General features: G+C 43.2%; 3 protein-coding genes across 5 annotated transcripts in view; 2 read left to right on the forward strand and 1 right to left on the reverse strand.

The window, feature by feature from the left end:
- Positions 1–11,391, reverse strand: part of LOC109890611 (gamma-aminobutyric acid receptor subunit beta-3) — a 57,469-nt gene extending 46,078 nt beyond the window's left edge. The window contains exon 1 of one of the 2 annotated variants that reach the window (XM_031824351.1): positions 10,901–11,330. In XM_031824351.1, the coding sequence (XP_031680211.1) occupies positions 10,901–11,028 (128 nt within the window). In that variant the 5' untranslated portion in view covers positions 11,029–11,330. Of the gene's footprint in view, positions 1–10,900 lie in introns of both variants that reach the window. The other variant, XM_031824354.1, reaches the window with a different exon arrangement.
- Positions 1–16,334, forward strand: part of LOC109890415 (gamma-aminobutyric acid receptor subunit alpha-5-like) — a 30,410-nt gene extending 14,076 nt beyond the window's left edge. Inside the window, exons 7-10 of the mRNA XM_031824356.1 lie at positions 7,317–7,460; positions 11,976–12,128; positions 14,040–14,251; positions 14,514–16,334. Of these exons, the coding sequence (XP_031680216.1) occupies positions 7,317–7,460; positions 11,976–12,128; positions 14,040–14,251; positions 14,514–14,819 (815 nt within the window). The 3' untranslated portion in view covers positions 14,820–16,334. The remainder of the gene's footprint in view (positions 1–7,316; positions 7,461–11,975; positions 12,129–14,039; positions 14,252–14,513) is intronic.
- Positions 16,335–18,674: 2,340 nt separating this feature from the next.
- The window catches only part of LOC109890610 (gamma-aminobutyric acid receptor subunit gamma-3), a 39,487-nt gene continuing 32,580 nt past the window's right edge, over positions 18,675–25,581 (forward strand). The window contains exons 1-2 of one of the 2 annotated variants that reach the window (XM_031824357.1): positions 18,675–19,524; positions 20,111–20,262. In XM_031824357.1, coding sequence (XP_031680217.1) covers positions 19,472–19,524; positions 20,111–20,262 — 205 coding nt within the window. In that variant the 5' untranslated portion in view covers positions 18,675–19,471. The remainder of the gene's footprint in view (positions 19,525–20,110; positions 20,263–25,581) is intronic. The other variant, XM_020482557.2, reaches the window with a different exon arrangement.

Raw genomic sequence — 25,581 nt, forward strand, 5'->3', positions numbered from 1 at the left:
CTGTATGCACGGTGTAGCTCTTTTCTGTTCCCATGGTCAATTAAAATCACAGGAGGGTTTTAGACGCTGTAAAACCATCCTATTACTATTAGGTACTAGCCCAGTCTCCTCACAGGTACAGTAGATGGCTCAGGTTTTCAGATTAAGATATATGTGTGCGTGGACAGTATGTAAACAAAGATGATATCAAATCTGTCCATCATTTCATTTGTTCACATGTTCATTGTCCATGTATTTGTTTGTTCGTTTATACATTTGTTTATTCACTCATTCAGCCATTCGTTCATTCAGTTACTCATTCATCTATCGCAACTCCTAATGTTCATGTTATGTAATAGATGGGTTTGTACCGTGCAATCTCAGTCGGGGAGAGGTTGCCGTTAAGTTGGCATAGGTGACAGGCACCGCCTGCCAAATCCTTTAGCTCTACTACTAAATCGTGGTATCTCCCGCGTCATTATCCTTAATGCTTCTAAACCCAACCAACTTTACATTTTGGCCCTGGCTTTCGGGCTAAAGCCATCCAAGAAGTCTGACTGTAAATAGCAATCCACTAGGCATGGCAAGTAGTACCAGTACTACAGCAAAGTGCTATGACATGCTATTGAGCTCGGTTGCTTAGTTACTGCACTTTACATTGATCCATCACTTTCTTTTTCTTTGTTCTTCCCACCCAACACACACGCACACACGCGCGCGCGCACACACACACACACACACACACACACACACACACACAGGCATTTTCCTCCTACAACGAGGGAGAAATGCTTGTTTAGTCCCTAGGAACATTCACAGTGTACCTCATTTTGATTATTTTCTTTAATCCAGAAAGACACTTTGTCATCCGGGGATTAAACTACAGTCATTCTTTTCATCCTTAATTAGAAAAAAAAGAAGATATTTACAAAAATGACATGGAACATGGAAATGAAGTTGAAATGAAGTAGACTGGTACAGTGTATAGCCTTGAAGAACATGACTCACCCTTACATGTTCTTTCTCTCTCTCTCAGTGTTCTCTCTCTCTGTGTCTCATTTTCTTTCTTCCAGGTTCCTGTGGTTCATCCCTTAACCTGGTTCTCTAAGGCCTTTGTGTTTTTCAATTTTATATACAAACCATCTACAAATGCTGAGGACTCTATACAGATGCAGGATATTAATTTGATCAACCTGTTGCAGGAGAACTTTTCTTCAATGCAGAACATGTACATGTAGTGTATTTGAGGATTTAAAATCCTTCTCAAGTTTGTCATTTCCACCTTGAAATTCATTTCAGACTGGATTTTAACTTATGAAAAATGTCCGTCAATTACAATCGAAATAACAATTCAAATTTCCTGTTGCTGTAGGATTATTTCCCTGCTATAGCAAACTCTCTCAAATTAAGATTCTATATCTGTACCTCCACTTATTTCCCATGGTTCTGACTGGCCCATTATTCCTCACTATCCACTTTCCTCTGCATCTCCCTGCATGCTTAAAGAGACCAAGGCCTCAAATTGATAGCAGATAGGAAAGGTGCTGTTTCTGAGGTTTCTCTCAGAATGTTGGCGCTGTATTTTTAGGGCAGGTGTGGTTTCACGTCAATATCCAACACTGTTTCTACAGTGACAGTGTTCAAGAGAGGAACAGCTTGCTAGTTGTTTCAGTTTAAACGAGGTTAACACCTCTGATAACGCGTAAATCCTTCATCTGCACTTGATTGAATTCTCTTTGCTGGACTGCAGGTAATGTCCTAGCCAGTGCTTTCCTGAATCCCGAGACTAGGTTTCTGACTACCCTAAAGGTTGCACCCTTATACTTTACATAGAATATAAAACGCAGCGTGCAACCATTTCAAAGATTTTACTGAGTTACAGTTCATATCATAAAATCTGTCAATTGCAATAAATTCATTAGGCCCTAATCTATGCATTACCATGCTGAAACATGAGCTGATGGCAGCGGATGAATGGCATGACAAATATACTCAGGATCTCTTCACGGTATCTCTGCATTCAGATTGCCATCGATATAATGCTATTGTGTTCATTGTCCTTAGCTTATGCCTGCCCATACCATTACCCCATAGCCATCATGGGGCACTCTGTTCACAACATTGACATCAGCAAATCGCTTGCTCACATGACGCCATACCCGCAGTTGTGAGACCGAGTGGACATACTGCCAAATTCTCTAAAACAATGTTGGAGGCGGCTTATGGTAGAGAAATTAACATAAAATTATCTGGCAACAGCTCTGGTGGACATTCCTGCTGTCAGCATGCCAATTGCACGCTCCCTCAAATCTCGAGACATCTGTGGCTGTCACACCCTGATCTGTTTCACCTGTCTTGTGCTTGTCTCCACTCCCCCACCAGGTGTCTCCCATTTGTTCCCATTATCCCCTGTGTATTTATACCGGTGGTTCCGTTTTTCTGTTGCCAGTTCGTCGTCTGCGTTTTTCCGTACTCCTGTTTTTCTAGGCCCTGTTTTCTATTCCTCCCGGTACTGACCTTTTCTGCCTGCCCTGACTCTGAGCCCGCCTGCCATACCATTCTGCCTGCCCTGACCTCGAGCCTGCCTGCCGTCCTGTACCCATCTGACTCTGACCTGGTTTACGAACTTCTGCCTGTCCTCGATCTGCCTCTTGCCTGCCAATTGTCTATTAATAAATATCAGACCATCTGCCTCCTGTATCTGCATTTGGGTCTTGTCCTGTGTCGTTATAGTATGAACTGGCCATGACTGACCCAGAATAATTAGGAGCTACCTTACAGAAGGACATACTTTGGCGGGACGCCATGTCCAGTGTTTCAAATCATTACTGGAGAAATTCCATGGACTATCAATCAGGCAACATGCCACAACGGAGACCTCCCAGCTGCTCAGTAATCGTGCTACCAATGGTGATTTTGTCCAGCCTACTCCGGCTTCCTGAGAACCCCACTTACCTCCTCCGGAGCGCTATGCTGGGGATCCTGGAACCTGCCGGGCATTTCTTTCCCATTGCTCCCTCATCTTTTGAGCTGAAACCCTCTTCCATTAACCCTCTTTCCATTAACCTGTGAGTGTCGAGCAATCACATTGAGTCCATACAGCTTCTACATATTGAATCTCCCCATGTTCCTGTTGTTTTGGGATTTTCATGGCTCCAGAGGCACAACCCCCTGATTGACTGGACCACTGGTTCTATCCTGGGTTGAAGTCCGTTCTGCCACTCACATTTCCTTAAAGCGGCGCAGTCTACCCCAGGATGTCCTCCTGCGGGCTCTGGAAAAGCCTTTCCCGCGGAGGACCAGGACCTCCTGGAGGTTTTCAGCAAGGCTTGCGCCACCTCCCTTCCTCCACATCGCCCCATGATTGCGCCAATGACTTCCTCCACCACACTGCCTCATGGGCGGCTATATTCCCTCTCTGGCTGCTGGGAGACGAGTGGAAGAACGCCTTCAACATCCTTGTTTGCTCCCGTTCTGTTCAAGCGCATGTCCGACATGTCCTCCATCGCCTCCTGGAGAACCAGTTGTTTGTGAAAGCTGAGGGTGTGAATTCCATTGCTCCACTATCTTTTTTCTGGGATACGTCATCGCTGAAGGGGACGTTCAGATGGAGCCTGACAAGGTGAGAGTGGTGATTGATTGGCCCCAACCCACCTCTAGAGTGCAGCTGCAATGTTTTGTACTGCTGCTTCATTCGGAGCCACAGCACCCTGGCTTCTTCCCTCTCTGCACTCACTTATCCTAAGGTTCCCATGGTCTTAAGCTGCCGACAGGGCATCCTGTCAGTTCGTGGTGGAGGTTTACTCCTCAGACATTGGAGTGGGGGCCGTTTTGTCCCAACGTTCGGCCCAGGACCAAAAGTTGCACCCCTGCACTTTCCTTTCTCATCGCCTGAATTCTGCTGAGAGGAACTATGACATTGGTAATCGAGAGCTTCTTGCGGTCAAGTAAGCACTGGAGGAGTGGAGGCACTGGCTTGAAAGGGCAGAACACCCATTCTTAGTTTGGACCGACCTTAAGAAACTTGAATATCTTCGCACCACTAAACTCCTCAACTCCAAACAAGCTTGTTAGGCTCTGTTATTCACTCGGTTTAACTTTACCATCACATACCGCCCTGGGCCCAATAATGTTAAGCCTGATGCTCTCTCTCGCCTGTATAGTTCTGCGGCTACACCAGCAGACCAAGAGACCATCCTCCCCTACCTTCTGTCTCGTTACTACACTTGTCTGGGGAATCAAGAGCCTGGTACACAATGTGCAGCATTCCCAGCCGGACCCCAGGGTGCCCTGATTCAGACCCGCTCCCCAAGTCCTGGAATGGGAACATTCCTCGACGCTTACCTATCATCCCGGCACCTACTGGACCCTGGCTTTCATCCGACAAAGTTTTTGGTGGCCCACTATGTTTTCTGATGTCTCCACACTATAGACGATCAGAACAAGACTCAGCGGCAAGCTCCAGCTGGCCTCTTTCAACCACTCCCTGGTTGCATATATCCCGGTCACTGGTCTCCCTCTGTCTGATAGCAACAACACCATCCTTACAGTGGTGAATAGGTTTTCTAAAGGCGCCCATTTCATTCCCCTCCCCAAGTTACCTGCAAGTTACCTGTACCCTCATTGGGTTGTCGGCTTGCCTGTCCTCCGGGTTTCATTCTCAGTCCAACGGCCAGTTGGAGCATGCCAATCAGCACCCGGAGATGGCACTCCGTGCCTCGTCTCGGCCAATCTACCACCTGGAGCCAGAAACTCATGTGGGTGGAGTACGCCCGGAACGCCCTTCCCTGCTCGGCCACTGGGCTCTCACCTAGCGAGTGTTCCCTGGGTTACCAGCCTCCACTCTTCCCAGAGCAAGAGGAAGAGCTCAGCATACCCTCAGCCCAGATGTTAGTCCGTCGCTGTCGGTGTACCTGGAAGAGATCCCGGTCCGCTCTCCTTAAGAACTCCTCCCGTTATCGTCTCGGGCAGAGGGTATGGTTCTCCACTCGGGATCTGCCCCACAGGGTGGAATCCCATTTAACTTTCCCCCCGCTTTATCGGCCCCTTTCCGATCTCTAAAATCCTTAGTCCCACTGCTGTTTGTCTTCTGTTGCTTCCCTCCGTATACATCTCATGGTTCATGTGTCTAAGATTAAACCTTTGTCTCACAGCCCTTTGTCTCCTGTTTCCAGGCCCACCCCCCTCCCCGTCTCATTGATGGCCATCCGGCATACACGGTGAGACGCCTCGTGAGTGTTCAACCTCGGGGCAGGGGTTTCCAGTACCTGGTTGACTGGGAGGGTTATGGCCTGGAGGAGAGGTGCTGGGTCCCCGCTAAGGACATCCTGGACCCGGCCCTCATCGCTGACTTTCACCGCCGGCATCCCGGTCAACCAGGTATGCGCCCGGGTAGGACGCCAGGTGGTGCCCCTAGAGGGGGGGTACTGTCACACCCTGATCTGTTTCACTTGTTTGGTGCTTGTCTCCACCCCCCACCAGGTGTCTCCAATTTGTTCCCATTATCCCCTGTGTATTTATACCGATGGTTTCTGTTTGTCTGTTGGCAGTTCGTCTTGTCTCGTCAAGCCTACCAGCGTATTTTTCTGTACTCCTGTTGTTTTCTAGTCCTCCCGGTTCCAACCTTTTCTGCCTGCCCTGACCCTGTCTGCCATACCATTCTGCCTACCCTGACCTCGAGCCTGCCTGCCGTCTTGTACCCATCTGACTGACCTGGTTTACAAACTTCTACCTGTCCTCAACCTTTTCCCCAGCGCAAGGTGCACCTGTGTAATGACCATGCTGTTTAATCAGCTTCTTGAAATGCCACACCTGTCAGGTGGATGGATTATCTTGGCAAAGAAGAAATGCTCACTAACGGATGTAAACACATTTGTGAGAAAAAAAATGCTGTATTTATGTGTTTAGAATAATTCTGGGATCTTTCATTTCAGCACATGAAACATGGGACCTACACTTTACATGTTGCATTTATATTTTTATTCAGTGTAGAATGTACATAGTATATATCTCATGATTTGAGAGTAACAATACTTTTGTTAATTAATTTAAAAAAGGAAAAATAGATACATTTGTACTTCAAATGATAACTGTCTGTTATGAGTAGTGTAAAAAGTGTGTTTCTGGTTGTAACAGATCTCCAAAATCTTCATATTTGACATGCCCTACCTGGCTACTGTAAACTGTAGCTGACCTGACCTGAACATTGTATTACTCCTCGATCCAGACTGTTCTATTGATACAGCCTATTAAGAGATCCTAATGGTTGGCAGGCCTTTGTGTTCTATCTTGGGTCAGTGTTTCAGGAGAGGAGCCAATGCAACTCCTTGTGGATGTCATGAGTCTTTAGGGCTTTGCCCCAGCTTTAGAGTGACCTCCACACTGGACCCTCCTGTAATCCACACAGAGAGCTGACAAGAGAAGTAATTTCCCTTTTAGATTAATTGGGAAATAATTTGATTACAGATCACTGACTTGAGCAAAAAAAACTAGTAGGCTACAATCTGAAGTTGGTGGGTTTGTGTGTGTGTCTGCCTGCCTGCCTGTCTGTCCGTCTAACCATTTGTCTGTCTGTCTACGTATGCATCTGTGTCTTTCTGTATGTCACGATGCCTGATGACCCTCTCTGCTGTGGCAGAGGCGTAATTTGGACCAGACCTTGGGGGTCAGCGTTAGCCGACACTGTCAGCTCCAATCAGCCACTGTGGCTATGTGATTAACAAGCTGTGTTGCGTTGCAAACATGCGCTCAACCACAGTTCAATCCAAGCCTGAAGCCCCCAGAGGGCCAAAGTTGGCAGAGTCCCTTATTCTAGTCTATACTGTACAGCTTCCAGTCGATTTCCTTACTATGGTAAAGGAAAAGAGATTGGGTATAGCTATGTTGTCTCTTAAGATCTGTTCTTAGAGAGAAAACCATTCACCACATAAGTGACAAATCCACAAACGCAATGGGTGCCTAGCTGTACTCAACACAGCAGGATCAGAAGCAACTTTTTGGCACCAGGACTTTGCATTTGCTAAATAAATCAACTTGAACACCAAACCACTACTTAGTTTCACTTAGAGTAGAATATGAGGAACCTTGTGTCCTGGACATAAGTAACAAAGTGTTATGTTCCTTCCCCAGCATGCATGTCATGCTTACACGATATAGGCCTCCGATTGTGTTGCCAGAAGAACGTTTAGCCCTATAAATAGCTTCATCCTAGTGTCGCTTGACTCAAGATCTGAGTTTCAACTATAATTTCGATCTGAGACATGCTAGTTCCTGATATGTGCCCTGGCCTGTATAATATCTCATTAGCATCCTCACAGTGTCCTGTTTCTCTCTTTCAGATGCCTATCCAGTCTCTGAGGTGGTGTACCTCTGGCAAACCGGTGCTGCCAAGTCTGTAGTGGTGGCAGAAGACGGATCCCGTCTCAACCAGTACCACCTGATTGGCCAGACCGCAGGCTCTGAGGACATCTACACCAGTCGAGGTGAGGTACAGTTAAAGTTGGAGGTTTACATACACTTAGGTTGGAGTCATTAAAACTCATTTTTCAACCACTCCACAAATTTCTTGTTAACAAACTATAGTTTTGGCAAGTCGGTTAGGACATCTACATTGTGCATTTTTGTGCACAGTAATTTTTCCAACAATTGTTTACAGACAGGTTATAACACTGAATCACAATTCCAGTGGGTCAGAAGTTTACAGACACTAAGTTGACTGTGCCTTTTTACAGCTTGGAAAATTCCAGAAAATAATGTCATGTCTTTAGAAGCTTCTGATAGGCTCATTGACATCATTTGAGTCAATTGGAGGTGTACCTGTGGATGTATTTCAAGGCCTACCTTCATACTCAGTGCCTCTTTGCTTGACGTCATGGGAAAATCTAAAGAAATCAGCCAAGACCTCAGAAAAAAATTGTAGACCTCCACAAGTCTGGTTCATCCTTGAGAGCAATTTCCAAATGCCTGAACGTGCTTTCGTGCGAAAAGTGCAAATCAACCTTGTGAAGATGCTGGAGGTAACAGGTACAAAAGTATCTATATCCACAGTAAAACGAGTCCTATATCGACATAACCTGAAAGGCCGCTCAGCAAGGAAGAAGCCACTGCTCCAAAACCGCCATAAAAAATCCAGACTACAGTTTGCAACTGCACATGGGGACAAAGTTCGTACTTTTTGGAGAAATGTCCTCTGGTCTGATGAAACAGAAATACAACTGTTTGGCCATAATGACCATCGTTATGTTTGGAGGAAAAAGCGGGAGGCTTGCAAGCCGAAGAACACCATCCCGGCCGTGAAGCACGGAGGTGGCAGCATCATGTTGTGGTGGTGCTTTGCTGCAGGAGGGACTGGTGCACTTCACAAAATAGATGGCATCATGAGGAAGGTCATAGTATTGGCTACTTGCTGAGTACACTCGCTAAAGTGCTAACTTATTAGCTAGCATGGCTAACTGAAAATTATGTGGATATATTGAACTTCTCAAGACATCAGTCAGGAAGCTTGGTCACAAATGAGTCTTCCAAGTGGACAATGACTCTAAGCATACTTCCAAAGTTGCGGCAAAATGGCTTAAGGACAACAAAGTCAAGGTATTGGAGTGGCCATCCCAAAGCCCTGACCTCAATCCTATAGAACATTTGTGGGCAGAACTGAAAAAGCGTGTTCGAGCAAGAAGGCCTACAAACCTGACTCCGTTACACCAGTTCTGTCAGGAGGTATGGGCCAAAATGTACCAAACTTACTATGGGAAGCTTTTAAGCCATTTAAAGGCAATGCTACCAAATACTAATTGAGTGTATGTAAACTTCTGACCTACTGAGAATGTGATGAAAGAAATAAAAGATGAAATAAATCATTATTTCTACTATTATTCTGATATTACACTTAAAATAAAGTGGTGACCCTAACTAAACAAAGACAGGGAATTGTTACTAGGATTAAATGTCAGGAATTGTGAAAAACTGAGTTTAAATGTGTTTGGCTAAGGTGTATGTAAACTTCCGACTTCAACTGTATATACACTCAACCTGTCCCAGGCCTCTTCCGATATCCACACTTGCATACCCTAGAATTAAGCAATGTATTACGGTATGCATTCTAATTGCTATGCACATATGGATGTTGGAATGGAATGTAGATTGAGACATTTTGATTTAGATTTGTAGGACCCCTTTAGGTATCAAAGAATATATGAAAAAAATGTTTGATCAAATATTGTATTTTGGCCTTTACTACTATAGCCCATAGAAACGCATTGAGTAACACATTCAAAATGGATTTAAAAGAAGGTTTTGAAATGTCTGTCCTATATCTAGGAGACATAAGAAAGCTCAGGAAATATGTGGTTTTTTTGGGACACATTTAACCCATCATTTTTGTTGCCACAAAACTACCTCCATTCTTCCGTTCATTTGTATGGGTTACCTTCAGACGAGTCCTGTGAAACTTCTGGGGTTCGTAGAGCAAAACGAAAGCCTCATCTTTCCATAGAGTGGTCATCTTAATTGGTAGGCCAAACCGTTCGGACGCTACAGACGTTTTCGTGAGAAGACCAAAGCCCGGGATGTCTCCTGGTCTGACAAACAACGATGTAGCTCGGCCACCTTCCACCGCAGGTGCGGAACGCTGACGTAGGCGGATGAGGTGGATTCAGACATAGCCCATGCAAATATCTCCATCTTAAACTGACCGATTTTCATGGGGATTCTGTTATTATGTTACTTAGATTGATGCACAAGTGTGTCAGTAGACTCTTGGCGATTAAGTTAGGGAATTTATATTTTGGGGAAAGTGTCCTATTCCTTTCAATGTCATTTTTAGTTTGACTTCTCCAAACTCCACTGTACTTCACTATAGGCTAGAGGGGGGGGGGGAATAGTTTGGAGAAGGAGCAAGAGCAGGAAGGGAAGAAGCCAGCTGTCACTTAGGCTACACGTGGACTCACTTATTCCTGTCCTGAGTCAAGGGTTAATCCCATGTTGACTGCCCCATCAGGCTTTTGCATAAGAGGACGACATCACAGCCCCCCAAGGGATTGGACATCCCAGGCTCCCGGGCAGGGACACGTGGGACTGAAAGGCTTAATTCCCTTATGTAAAGTGGAACTGTAATACACATCAGCTGCTGTCTGCAGAATGGCTATTAAAAAGTGTGGATTTCCCTAGTATTGTGCCCGTTTAACTCTTTGGCCATGAAAGGAGAGGAGAGGCAGGACAGTCCCTCCATGGCAATCTCCCTTGATCATGGATAAGAACTAAAAACCCTCCCTGCCTGTTAAGTAGGCAACGGGATCCTATAAGCTTCCCTGCGGGGCCACTGTAAAGTGTCAACTATAGTCCATTTGTGGACTGACCCCAAACTTCAGTAGGCCCGTGAGCTAAAAGTGTGTTTCTGCGCATCTCCTTTCCTCCACCTGCTCCTCTCTGCTTGCCAGCAAGTGACAAATGGGAGCTGCGGAGGTCAGGCGGTGGCTGTAGGCCGTCTGTCTGGCCCAGGGCCAAGTCAGTAGAGTTCACTGTCCCCGATGGGAATCCAGTGGGTCAGTTCTGTTGTGGTTCTTGAATTAGCATGTGCCTAATCTTAGGTACAATCCCTCTATGGCTAAATCAAGACGAGATTATCAAACGGCTCGGTTTAGAGACTTGACATCCTATACCCCCTCACAGTACATTTACAAAATAAGCACCGTACTCCCCTAAAATGATATAGTACACTGTTTGGTAAAAGAGGGAAATATAGTTTATCCTGCAAAATGGAGTCCCTTAGTTGGGTTTAGAACAGTGTGCCTTTATGCAATGTCTCCTTTGGACATAATCCCAAAACCCAGCCTATTCCAGTTGTTTTCTTATTTATATTTGCATATTTACATGTAAGTAAAGTATTTCAAGAACATTCTGGGACCACTGTTGCCTTAGTACTCACCAGTTGACCAACATGGCTGCGTTATTGTCTGCAATAAATGGAAGTTCCCCATAAACGCTCCAGAATCCTTGCAGTAAAATCCACCAAAGGTACATGTTCATTCCTCTATGAGTCTCATCGGGCTCCATGCATCAATAGCAAACAGTCCGGATGGAAGATCGGTCCCCGGTCGGTCACTCGCTCGAGGCGGAGAGAGGCTGGGAGTCATGGGTGTCTCCCCGGTGGGCCGAGAAGACGCCGGCTAGCTGGGGCTTCTGGGGCTGGAGACATGATGGTGCCTGCGTTGGCCCTGCGTCCTTTTGGCTCACAGAAACACAAACTTCCCATGGGGCACCAGGTCAACCCCCCTCCATCACACCCCTGGGAGAATTGTGATTAACTAGGAGCTAAGGTGTGCAGATATCTGTCCGTCAGTCGCTGGAGATTTGGTAGCGTCGCGTCCTTGTCGAGTGTGCGAGGCCAGAGCACAGCAGAGCAGAGCCGAGCTGAGTGAGTGGGCAGGACTGAGCTAGCGTTTTCCCTGATGGCAGGATGCAGATTGTGACAGGGGATTAGTGAGATACAGAAATCGGATTTTGCCTGGAGAACGCAGCAGTCATCAGTGGATTTTCTATAGTTTATCAGGCGCCGGCTGTGGGAAGCTGGAAAGGATTTTTTTTAAAGCTTCAAATGCAATCTTCAGTTGGTTAACAGGATTTGTTTGTTTTTTTCCTCTCCCCTTTTTTTACCTCTAAACATTTACCTCAGACAGAAACTGTCACATTATTGAGTGTAAAACATACATATTGTAGCGACACCATTTTCTACCATATTTTATTCATCTGCATAGTTATTTTCTTAGATAATTATATTTGTTGCCGATTGTTGCATCCTTGTCATGTGTTTTAAAAATATTATATAACACTTAAACAAAAGTGCATATTATAAAGTTAGATAAAATTATCAAATATATAATACAATTATATAAAAATGCAGGATGACTTAGCGATTCACTATGTCCTTCTACTGTATATCTCCATCGTTGTTACCACCGCAATAATTCATTTCTTTGTCCCACCGTCCTCTAAACCAACAGGACAGTACACAGTCATGATGTGTCACTTCTACCTGAAGAGGAAGATTGGTTACTTTGTCATTCAGACCTACATGCCCTGCTTCATGACCGTGATCCTGTCCCAGGTGTCCTTCTGGCTCAACCGTGAATCTGTACCAGCCAGGACCGTTTTTGGTTAGTATGACCTCAACACAACCACTTGGATCAACTCTAGCAAGAAGTGTACTTTCAACTCAAAATGAACACTATGTGTTGCCCCATCACCCAACACATACTGTACACTCATCACAATTTTCATGAATCGTGTTAGATTTTTTTATTTAAACCTTTAGTTAGCCCAATAAGTCATTGAGAATGAAGTACCTTTCACAATAACGACCTGGTTAAACTACAATTATCTGTATCATCCATGATGACGCCAATTTGAAATAGATTTTCAGGCAATTATAGCCATCATAGGTGATGAACACCTTTCTCTTGTCCCTAAAAAACCCTGAATGTCTACGGCAGGGTTCCCCAACTGGCGGGTGATTTTATTTGTTTTCTGAGCAAAGATAAATGCTTTTTTTTTTTATACTTTAATTTATTTATTGTTGGAAATAAGACTGTAAAAACACCAGCAAATCAGCTCTAAGTGATTTTCATTTTGAAAATCTATTCCAAAGTATTCCCACTCAAAATAGAGAGAGCTATTATTAGTGACCAAAAAAAGTATGTGGACACCTCATCGAATATCTCATTCCAAATTCATGGGCATTAATATGGAGTTGGTCCCTCCTATACTGCTATAACAGCCTCCACTCTTCTGGAAACATTGCTGCGGGGACTTGCTTCCATTCAGCCACAAGAGCATTAGTGAGGTCGGCCACTGATGTTGGGCGATTAGGCCCGACTCACAGTCAGCGTTCCAGTTCATCCCAAAGGTGTTCAATGGGGATGAGGTCAGGGCATTGTGCAGGCCACTCAAGTTTTTCCACACCAATTTTGACAAACCATTTCTGTATGGACCTCTATTTATGCATGGGGGCATTGTCATGCTGGAACGGGACTGAAATAGGACTGTTGCCACAAAGTTGGAAGCACAGAATCGTGTAGAATGTAATTGTATGCTGTAACGTTAATATTTCCCTTCACTTGAACTAAGGGGCCTAGCCCGAACCATGAAAAACAGCCCCAAACCATTATTCCTCCTCCACCAAACTTTACAGTTGGCACTATGCATTCGCGTCTCCAGTCCAATGACGCTTGGCATTGCGCATGGTGATCTGAGGCTTGTGTGCTCGGCCATGGAAACCCATTTCATGAAGCTCCCGATGAACAGTTCTTGTGCTGACGTTGTTTCCAGAGGCAGTTTGGAACTCGGTATTGAGTGTTGCAACCTAAAACAGATGATTTTTACACGCTACGCACTTCGGCACTCGGCGGTCCCGTTCTGTGAGCTTGTGCGGCCTACCACTTCGCGGCTGAGCTGTTGTATGACGGGTCCACATTGAAAGTCACTGACCTTTTCAGTAAGGCCATTCTATTGGCAATGTTTGTCTATGGATATTGCATGGCGGTGTGCTCGATTTAATACTTTAATACAGAATCCACTAATTTGAATGTGTGTCCACAAACTGTTGTATATACTGTACTGTATGTTATTGAATACAAATGTAGTAATGTTTGAAATTATTATGTTTTTGTGAAATTTTATACTTGTTTGGTCTTCTTGCGGTCTATTTGCAGTCTACAAATGATTTGTAATTATGTTCCGGCCCCCTGACCATCCGCTCAAGAACAAATGGGCCCGCGGCTGAATCTAGTTGATGATCCCAAAATGTCTACAGCTTCCACACGTCACTACAGATTATGTCAACCACTCGATTCCCAAACACTAAATAATATATTACAACCTGTAGCTCACTCATCATACATGGGTAGGGTTCATTAGGCAGAGAATGGAAGAAAACGGACTGAAACAAGGAGGCACTACATGGCCTTGTCCAATTAGTAACTCTTATTTGATTTTTTCCATTGCAAAACATTTGAAAACCTTTTCCACTGTGTGCCCTAATGAACATGATGTCTCTGCTTTTCTATCAGGTGTCACTACAGTGCTGACTATGACTACTCTCAGTATCAGCGCTCGCAACTCGCTGCCTAAGGTGGCCTACGCCACAGCCATGGATTGGTTCATCGCTGTGTGCTATGCGTTTGTCTTCTCCGCGCTTATCGAGTTTGCCACCGTCAACTATTTCACCAAGAGGAGCTGGGCGTGGGATGGCAAGAAGGCCATGGAGGCTCAGCACCCAAAGGTGAGTCCATGGAGGGTCCCAGCACGTATCCCACCATTGAAAAGTGATAGAGAGCTACGTCGTATTTTTGGGATAACGTGATGGAAACGTTGATGCTGTACATGCATAATAATTACTGACAGAAATCGTTAAGTTAAAATAAAAACCGTTTAGCCCCGGTTTGTGTGGGTCGACATGTAACACTGACTATTTGTATCCATCCAACACAAATAGTACCTTATTAAATATTAAATGATACATTTTAAATGTTTTATCTCAACAGAAAAGGGACCCTATGGTGCTTTCTAAGAAGCCCAACAACGTCTGTACAGCAGGAGTGAACTACACCCCCAACATCACTAAGGATATCTCTATCTCCACCATCTCCAACAGCACCTCCATACAACTAAGATCGTCTGAAACAGAAGTCCTGGACCCCAAGAAAACCTACAACAGCGTGAGCAAAATCGACAAAATGTCCCGGATAGTTTTCCCTGTCCTATTTGGAACCTTTAACCTAGTGTACTGGGCTACTTACCTCAACAGAGAACCGGTCATCAAAGGAGTCAACATATTGGCTCCAACATAGTGTCTTTGTCAAACACACGACCCTACCTTCAACCGTATTGGCCTACAAGCTGCTGAAGAAAATGATACTGTGTCACAAAGGATGGGAGATGGGTTCTGTCTCTCATACTGTCATTTGCATGAAGCTTTTTAGAGAGATACTCTACCCATGTTTGCCTTGATATTCCCTCTTTATACCTACTGTACATTGCTTTAATTCAACAATGACATTTTGAAAGTGAAAATCAATGGCATTTTGAAAGTGAAACTCGACAAGGACCTTTTGAAATGTTGCAGTGTGGACATTTGTCCTGGCCTCAAATGAATTGAAAACGGTCATGGCATTTATGTTGTTGTTTATAACCCGGTCATCTTGAAGAATAGGAGACTGAGAAACACATGCTGTGTTAGTAGTATGAAGTAAGATAGCGGAAGCTAGGATGTTACGGAAAGTGGCGAATAATGATTTTCAGTGTCATTTCCAGTCAGTTTGTGAAGTTTGTATAATGCTGCGGACAAATCTCTCTTATCTCTATTGGATGCATACGTTGTTATACTTTTGTCATTTTTGCCCATCTCACTGTTTGTCCAATTTAAAATGTTACTATTTCTTACCTCTATCTATATAATGTACAGATTAATAATTTTTTGACAAACGTGGGTCTAACTGTGGAGACAGAGGCCAAATAAGCTAGCAAGATACAACGCTGTGATGTAATTGATTATACAGTCTAATCAACCTAGGTGAAAGTGCACAGTCGGAACATTCTAATCATTACCAAGTTATAAAATGGTTGGTTGATTAGGTCTGACTTTTTCAATTGCAATGGAAGTGTTTTCCCTAAGCTAGAGGGAGAGGGTGCCTACTTTGAAGTATTGAGCTGCCCTTTGGTATGAAAGGTTGAACTCCGTGTACTGTAACAGGATACGTTTTCCTTAGGCATCAAATGGGGGGAAAAACGGACTGAAACAGGAAGGGACTTCCTGGATTTGTCCAGTAAGAAACACTTATTTTAATTTACCGTTTCAAAACATTTTGCTACCATTTGCCCTACTGAACACAGCCCTCCTACAATGCTGTCCTATCCTCATTGTGTCATGACCAGATTGGCCCCAGTCCCTGAAGTCCGCTAGGATCTAATTAGCCTGTGATAATGAGCTTGTACCTGTTAAACACTATCTGATATGGCCCCTGGAGAGAGAACCAACCACATGGGGACGACCACCCACCCTCACCCCAGGCCCAGAGCGCTTTGTTCAGGGTACGGGAGGGAGAGCATGTGGGTATGGCTCTGGGGCATGGTGCCTCTGTGGTAACACCTACTTTCTTGTTACAGACTCAAGAGACTCAGAGACGGTATCTTTTTTTTGAAAGAGAGAAAGAAGAAGAATGGATGAAACAAGAAAGAATAAGTTTGTGCTTCAAGGTCTCCGTACTGGGAAGAAAAAAGAATCCCTACTTCAGTAAAAGATGGAGATACAGCCTATATGTAACAAGCTGTTGCTTAGAATCATATAAACTCTTCGACACAGCGTGTACAGAGAGAGAATAGATGGATAATTATGGATATGATATTGGTGACGGATGGATCATTTAAATGTCACTGACGTTACAGTTCTCATTAAAGTATCATGTTGTAGATAACGCAATAACTACATGTATTATTATTATTATTATTTTATATTCAGATCTCCTAGGCAACAAAGACATTCTTCGTGTATATAGAGACAGTGACTAAAATACTTCTTTATTTGTATGTCTCTATGTGACATCTTGTGTTAAAGGAATAATCCACAAAAAAACGTGTATATATTTTCTTCATTAGTCCCACTATTGACACAGTCCCAAAATGGTTTTGCATGTCAGCAATCATGTTTTCAAGATAAAGGACTTTCACAAAGTAAATTGCCACTAGCCACACCATTACATGCTGTCATTCCAATACAAATCAAACCTATTTAATGTCATTTCAGATACAGTATATTAATTAGTTATGTGTACTATTCTCCTTGTACTGGTGTAAATGTGTACATAATTTGAGGTTGCAGTCAAATGTTTTTAATTTGTTAAGCACTTGACAATGAAGCATCCCTCTGAAAGAAAATCCACCAATCAGATTTAGAGTACATCTTAAAGGGGACAAATGGAACATGACCCCATGGAGGTGTCATGTATGAGCTATCCCTTGTCACTAATAGCAACTAGCAAAGGATGGGAGAGGAGGGGACTGCACTGATGACTCGATGGATTACAGAAATACTGGCCCAGGAGGTCCTGTTGTGTAGGGAGAGAGAGGACTGATTCCATCCCATCAGTCACTGTGGCAGCCACATCTGCCATACATCTGTTTGTCAAGGATTTAGTTCCGCTTAAGTTGCTTTTCCATTCAGGAGCCCTGTGTGCTTCCCTCCAATTTAAGCCCTAACTGATGACAAATGGTGGTGCTCCTATGGAGTGGACAGCTGCGGTGTGTGTTAGCAGGCAGGGAGAAATGTACGATTTCAATGCTACGCTGAGAAAAAGACACATGATAGCTCATCGATATGAGGGTGTAGCTCAGCATAGTGCATACACTACCACCCATGTGTGTGTCTGATGCATCAATGGATTATGTGACTAAAAAGTGTCAATAAATGTATGTACATTATTTGATTAAATTAGTACACTGAAATCGCTTTTTACCATATTATTATATTCTGTTTTCAGGAGGGAGAAGTTATCACTCAGAATGGATGGTTTTCAGTCACAGTAGCCTATATCCTCTGTGTATGCATGTTGCATGTAGATAGGCTATACAGTAGCCTATATCAGGCTACTTGTATTACACAGTAAAGCCACATATGCCATCTATTTGAATCAAACCTGTGATAAAGCAGGGGTAATGGTCTATTGGTTGGAGAATTTGGAAGAATACTTCCTGATTCAGATGTATTTATATGTCATGAACATCTTTCAAAATGCATTAGCTTGACAAAATGGGAGAGATGGGTGCTTGCTTTCTAATTGGTGTGGGATTATAATATGCATCCTGGGAAAAATAAGCCTCTCTCTCCCTCTCCTGTGGCTGCGTTCCTGCTCCATACATGGGAAACTGCTATTTCCTACTAGGGCAGATTATATCTTGGGTCTGAGACATCAAAAGGTAAATCCGCTGTACAGTATTATTCCACTGGCATACAGACCAGCCTGGTCTCATAGACAAGATGTAACATAGTAAATGAAAACCTGGGACACTCAAATTAGTATGATATGTTTTGTTTGGAATAAGACAGATTGTTACTTAAAGCAAAACCAAAAGTAAGGTGGTTGGTGGGGGGGGGGGGGAGTAGGTGTATAACGAGAATGTCTAGCAACCTAAAGGTGGTGAGTTTGAATCTCAACACGGACAATTTTAGCTAGTTAGCTATTTTCCAACTACATACTACTTTTCATCTACTTTGCAGCTACTTAGCAACTACTTAGCATGTTAGCTAACCTTAACCCTTTTAGCTAACCCTAACCCCCGAGCCTAGCTAACATTAGCCAGCTAGCTAATGTTATCCGCCTAGCTACCTAGCAAGAATTCGTAACACATCGAACGTTTTACAAATCCGTAACCTATTGTACATTTGAAAAATCATACATTTAGTATGTTTTGTAAATTCGTAGCATATAAAATAATTGTAATTTGTAGGATATCATATGAAATGGGTGGTGGACATTCACTAATTAATACATACCATATGAAACAAACATATCATACTAAAAAATGTATGTCAGATTTACGTACAGAATAATGTGAAATGCTCTGAGACCAGGTTGGACAGACAGATATAGTAGCCCTAAATTGCAGTACTGCCGCCAGCCGAATGGAAGTGGTCTGGCTTCTCAGTGCAAACTTCCTCACGTTTTGTTGATTATTTTATAGGTTTAATCGAAAGTAAAGGATACTAAAAACGAACGCTACCAACACGAAGTGGCCAATAGCATTATGTATCAGGGTTTAGCCTGCGATAGTTTACTGTACATTTTCATGTTTCCTAAAAACAGGGAGAGCACGACTTTGGTTGGGAAAGCGTTGTAGGCAACCAGCCTTTTCTCAGAAAGGGAGCAACTTTGAAAGGATATGGTGCCATTTCCATGGCTTTCTGCTTAAAATATATCAAGTGATAATTTATCTTAAAGTAAAAGCGTTTTATAGCAATATTGATAATGATATGTAATCCAAGGAGCTACAATTTGCAATGAAAAACGTGTGAAAGTGAATAGGCTAGTCAAAGTTAAGATGTTGCTTGCATACTTTAATGTTTAAGGCTTTTTACGAGTCTCGGTCTGTAGGTAGACGCCCTACTGTACCTTGTGAACAATAACGTCATCATGTCGGTGCATAAACTGGTTACTGTAATTGAATGGAACGGAAGGAGGTGGGGTGCTGCTGTTTAAGACGTTGATCATTGACGTTGCAAAGAAGGACCCGAGCGGCTCAAACAATCTCGGCGACTTCCGAACGCGGATGAATTAAACCTAATCCATGGTCGACTATCAGGAGATTTGATGGATTTCCTATAAGAAACTATACTCGGGGTGCATAGTTCCAGTTTATATATACCGCTCCTTCTCCCTGGCCCCTATACTCATCGCTCTAACAACGCAGAAGTCTCCACCGTCTTCATCATAAGTCATTTTCATGAACAATGACAACCAAGTTGCTGGTGTCTTTCTTACTTCTGTCAGTCCAACGGGTGCGGTAAGTCTCTTTGCTGTTATGATAATAGGTGTTGTTTTTACATAGTCGAAATGTGAATTGTGGTAAAATGAATTAAATCAATTAGAGCCTATTATGTGCTGTGTATGTCGCGCGCCTTTGATACGCAACAACACCGCCGCGCTTGCAGAGAATTAATTGAACTTCAGATTCAATGTTTGGCCAAATAGCTATTTATACTTACCATTTGCGTTATTCATTGTCGAACGTGTATTCATATTCATGGTATATTCTATCACATAATAAATAGGTAGCCTAAGTAGTTAAATTCTGTAGGTTGCCTAGTTTAATTACTGTTCGTAAGACCGGGAACGTCCGCTGTAAATGGTTTTGTGTTGAGATGTTTGATTTTGGATTATATATTTTTTCTGTTCAATAAATTACTTATTGTACGATTTCACTTCAAAGTTTGGTTTCATCTGCACTTGTTATGCACTGAATTCAAAAACCTAGGCCTGTAAGACTATTAAGACTGATCGATTTTTAATGCATGAATTATAATCTAATGTCTGTGATATTGATAATTTAGCTTTTATTAATAAAACGAACTTATTTTTTATATGTTTAGTTCCGACCCAGACCCAAGGGACTACGATGGGGACTATGAGGACACTACTGTCAATCAGATGCTGGCTCCCAAAAACCACCAGGCCGAGGCAACGCTCATATTAAATAACTTACTTAAGGACTACGACAAGACACTACGCCCTGATATTGGAGGTGAGTTACATTTGTCTATTTTTTTTTACTGCGGATATTATAAAAACTTTCAATGGAGTGTCTAAATTGCTTTGGTGATACGCGCACCTTCAATGGCTATGGCGAAGGGCGCCTCCTCGGGCGCGGTGCTCGCTCACTGGTGGTTTTGTGTGTTTTTTTTTTCTTCCATCAACACGCTCAGAGCTTCACCTGACAACCTAATCAACCAAGCAGGAGTAGGAAATCATTCCAGATAAACAGATACACATTTTGGTAGCCTATTTGTTTACCAGTACATGGCCAACCCAGATTACAGGAATGATAGTAGCCCATTAACGATGAGTGGGACACTGTATTGTACAGTAGGCCTAGGTTAGTTTCCGTGACACAACCCTCTCCCTCTCCCATATGTCCCTTGTTGATTACAAATGGAATCTAGATTAAAGACAGTTGTCAGAAACTGAATGCTGGTCATAAAATATTAACATTTGCACTTGAGGATAGCATTCAGCCAAAGACAGATGCATGATATTTATGTTAATTATCTCGGTAGTAAACTGAGTTATTCCCACAAGGCTGTCTTCATACAGTAGACACATACTGTTTCTCTTAGCTTCCTAAGTCTGACAACTAAATGATAGAACTATACTGAACAAAAATATAAACGCAACAATTTATTGATTTTACTGAGTTACAGTTCATATGAGGAAATCAGTCAATTAATTCAATTAATTAGGCCCTAATCTATGGATTTCACATGACTGGGAAGACCGATATCGGTTGGTCACAAAATAGGCCTCACAATGGGCCTCAGGATCTCGTCACTGTATTTTTGTGCATTCAAATTGCCATCGATAAAATGCAATTGTGTTCCCTTACGCCTGCCCACACCATAACCCCACCGTCACCATGGGGCCCTCTGTTCACAACGTTGACATGAGAAAACTGCTGGCCCACACGCCATACACATGGTCTGCGGTTGTGAGCCTGGTGGGATGTACTGTCAAATTCTCTAAAATTACGTAGGAGAAAGCTTATGGTAGAGAAATGAACATTCAATTCTCTATTAACAGCTTGGGCGGACATTCCTGCAGTAAGCATGCCAATTGCATGCTACCTCAAATGCACATTTTAGAGTGGCCTTTTAATGTTACATGCTGTGTTAATAATTTTGTTCAGCGTACATATAGCAGGAGCATAATTCAATACAATAATTTGATTAATATGATAATGAACACAGACACCACTGTTTCATTTGTTTTCACGATTCTAAAAGTTTCACATGTACATATAATCGTGGCAACTAAGAACCAAATCTTGCGCTGTCCGGACATCTGGCAGTCTATGGGGGTGCCACAGCGTTAAATTCTTGGACGGACTCTCTTCTCTGTATACATCAATGATGTCGACTCTTGCTGCTGGTGAGTCTCTGATCCACCTCTACGCAGACGACACCATTCTGTATACTTCTGGCCCTTCTTTGGACACTGTGTTGACAACCCTCCAGGCAAGCTTCAATGCCATACAAATCTCCTTCTGTGGCCTCCAATTGCTCTTAAATACAAGTAAAACTAAGTACATGCTCTTCAACTGATCGCTGCCTGCACCTGCCCGCCTGTCCAACATCACTACTCTGGACGGCTCTGACTTAGAATACGTGGACAACTGCAAATACCTAGGTGTCTGGTTAGACTGTAAACTCTCCTTCCAGACCCACATCAAAGATCTCCAATCCAAAGTTAAATCTAGAATTGGCTTCCTATTTCGCAACAAAGCATCCTTCACTCATGCTGCCAAACATACCCTAAAATACCAGGGCCCAATTTTTGTCCCAGTCCGCCCCTTTTGCATGTAGGGGTTTTACAGTAATGTCTGAAGGTCAGATGTAATGTATTACAAATAGGGCCAAATGTACTCTTTATTCTAGTTGTATTATGTATTATTGTCTCTTATTCATGTGGCCATGTAAACCACATATTTACTGTAGACATATGGTCCTTTTTGAATGCTGTACAATCCCATAATATGCATTGTATATTCATAAACATGTATGAATATATTACATGCCTGTTATACAAGCCGTATACTACAATGCTTTGCACCTTGGAACATTGTAATCCCCGAGTTCAGAGCTCCAACCTCACAGATTATGGATATTGATGCATCTCCCGGTTCAGCTCACATGGGTTGAAGTGGCTGCTTTTGTGTCCTTATTATGTCAGCTTCCTTTTGGGTTGTCAGGGGATCCTAGGCAAAGTGGGTCAGAATATTATTCCTCAGCATGCCAAGATGATGCACCACCCAGTTTGGGAATCACACCACGGTACATCAGCATCAAACTCAGGAAGTAGCATTCCTCACGTGGCACTCCTCCAGTGCAGGCACGGGCACAGTGGAGAGTTCAGAGGGATTCATTCACAGAGAACAGAGTTGAACCTTGGCTGCTTCTCTAGCAAGGTTGCTCCTTTAGATCTCTATGGGGCTAGGCTGGATGTGTTGGGCTATGTTTGATGGCTGACAGGGCATGTCCACTTGAAAGATGTAAGTCACGGGTTTATTTCCAGGTTGAAGGGTGTGAGAGTGTGAGTAACACTTGATGTTGCTAATTGTCTGAATGGCATGGCCACCCGCTGCCAGCTGTTGTAGCACATGGGAAAGTGTCACTTTCATCAGACACGTACCTACACCAGTCTGTTTGTGTGTGTGTGTATATGTGGACTTGTTTTCCTATTTGTCTGGACCAGAATGTCCTGACAAGACAGGAAGACAAGAACAATTCTGAAAAGTCAGGACATTTTGCGTGTCCTGAAAAGTTATAATGCTATTTTAGGTTTAAGGGTTAGGTTTAGAGTTAGGGTTAGGATTTCTAATGGGAATACATATTTACTTCCCAAAAAGTTCTGACAAGTAACTAAAACATGGCTTATATATATATATATGTGTGTGTGTGTGAGAGAGAGAGAGCATGCTTGCCTGTGTGTGTTTGAGCATGGCATGTGAAGGTGTGTGTGAGTGTGTTTTCATAGAGTGTGTGGGTGGGTAAGAGGAGATCCTCACTCCAGTCTATCTTTTTGAAGTGTGAATTAAAAACCCAGGCATTAGTCAGGCTGCTGTTGGAAATGATTGAAGAGGGACTTTGATTTCTGACAAAACGCAGGTGCATCACTGTTAAATATAAATTGCCCTCAGACACGAATGGATTTAGAATGAATGCGGCTGCTCTTCTCTGAACATCCATGTTCATGGTGGCCGATTTGTTCAACGGAAATGCTTATCCCCTCCCAAAGATGCATTTTAAACATTAGTTATACATTTTCACCTATGACAATAACTCTGTAGGGGGTAGCACTGCTGTAGTTTAGCACAAGCTGTAGTTTAGCACAATGCAAAGCTTGGCCCCACGTTGAGTTTGAACCATTTTCAAAATCACACCATCCAGATTCACAATGAAGGCAATCCAAGGCCAACACTCATTTTCCTTTCTGACTCTGGATGGCACTTATTCAGGGAGATGAACCTTGCTCACCCAGACACAATGCCCGACTGGCTGTACAGCACAGAACAGCACACCCACTACCCATTTCCACTGACCCATTTCCACTGGGTCAGATGTGACTGCACAGCCTCCACATTTGCCCTCGGCAAATGTCTTCAGGCAATCTCTTCAGGATGGAGATTCCAGCGCTAAAGCTGCATTGGCTGGATCACAATCAGATGGAATCGGTTTTTAGATATTTCGGCAAGGTTGGCTGGAGAAAGTGGTGAACTCTACCTGGATTGTGTAGACTGTTATTGACTGTATGCTATTGGACGGTTTGTGCTGTTTGTGCTGCGTTAATATCCTTGACGATAGCTATGTATTCTTCCAGAGCCATTATCCCCGGTTTTAAGTGATGTCATCTGAGACACAGGACACAGTTTTCTGTCAAAACGGATTTTTTTTAACAGAGGGCCACAGAATTGGTCTGGACATTTCATCTACTCGGGTTTAGTAGATGGACAACGGTCAGAGAGCGGTAAACTTGTAGAATCTTAAAGGCTTATTAGCTTGACTGCACTGGATAGTCTCAGTCCTCTCGCAAAATCCAGTTCGCTATTTAAATTGATTTCAGAACAGGGGCCTACAAAATTGGTCTTGTCATTGTATCTACTTCAGGTGTAGTAGATGGATAATGGCCGTAGATTAGTAGTAGACTTTTAGAATACTATAGGCGTAGCTTGGCTAATCTGGGAAAACTCAGTCCTCTCAAGCTTCTCCACAGTGACACATTGACGCAACCTTTCAGCAGACAGGGAATGCCTGATACCCCTTTCTCTATTTTAAGCCCCCTGAAAATGTAATTAGATTAGATCACCCACCGGAGAGGAGAGCCGAGATTCCCAGACAGACAGACACTCAATTAAATGGAACCCACATCTGATCAGGGGAGCACTCATCTCTGACTCCTCATTTAGTTCCACCATGGCCATCCCCACTTCCTGAATCTAGCAGTTGCCCAGAGAATCATGCAATACTTTGATTGGTTTGATACGGGCACTGCTGAGGTGCAAGGGTGTGAATGGAGGTTATCCTTATGGGATGTTCAACTTCTTAAGTGTCTTCCACCCTCCCATTGTTAAGGATTACTAGGGTGTTTAAGGGGGGAATACAAATGATTATTTCCACAGTTCAAATGCAAAGGGCTTTGGAACCAGCTCAGTGTAATCCCCAGACTTTGTCAGAATCTACTGTGAAATATACAGTATAATACTAATGGAAGCAACAGTTCCTGATGATTTTAATGCACAACTAATCTTTATTCTGTTTTTTTTTTATGAAAGAGGGGATGTAATATGGAACTGAATATGCTTCAGGGTGGGTGGTGGGGTGTGTGGGGGTCCTCTGTCTGTCTGTCTGTCTGTCTGTCTGTCTGTCTGTCTGTCTGCTGCTTACTCTTTACATTCCCCATCTGCCCTTTTAGAATGTGTAAGACGAAACATCTTTAATACAGTACTTTCAAAGTTCTTGACATTTTCCGGATTGACTGACCTTCATGTCTTAAAGTAATGATGGGCTGTCATTTCTCTTTGCTTATTTGAGCTATTCTTGCCATAATATGGCAAGAATAGAGCTATTCCTACCAAATAGGGCTATCTTCTATATACCAACCCTACCATGTCACAACACACCTGATTGGCTCAAACGCATTGAGAAGGAAAGAAATTCCACAAGACACACCTGTTATTTGAAATGCATTCCAGGTGACTACCTCATGAAGCTGGTTAAGAAAGTTCCAAGAGTGTGCAAAACTGTCATCAAGGCAAAGGGTGGCTACTTTGAAGAATATAAAATATATTAGG

This window comes from Oncorhynchus kisutch, linkage group LG5 (assembly GCF_002021735.2).
Source record: "Oncorhynchus kisutch isolate 150728-3 linkage group LG5, Okis_V2, whole genome shotgun sequence".
Taxonomy (NCBI): domain Eukaryota; kingdom Metazoa; phylum Chordata; class Actinopteri; order Salmoniformes; family Salmonidae; genus Oncorhynchus; species Oncorhynchus kisutch.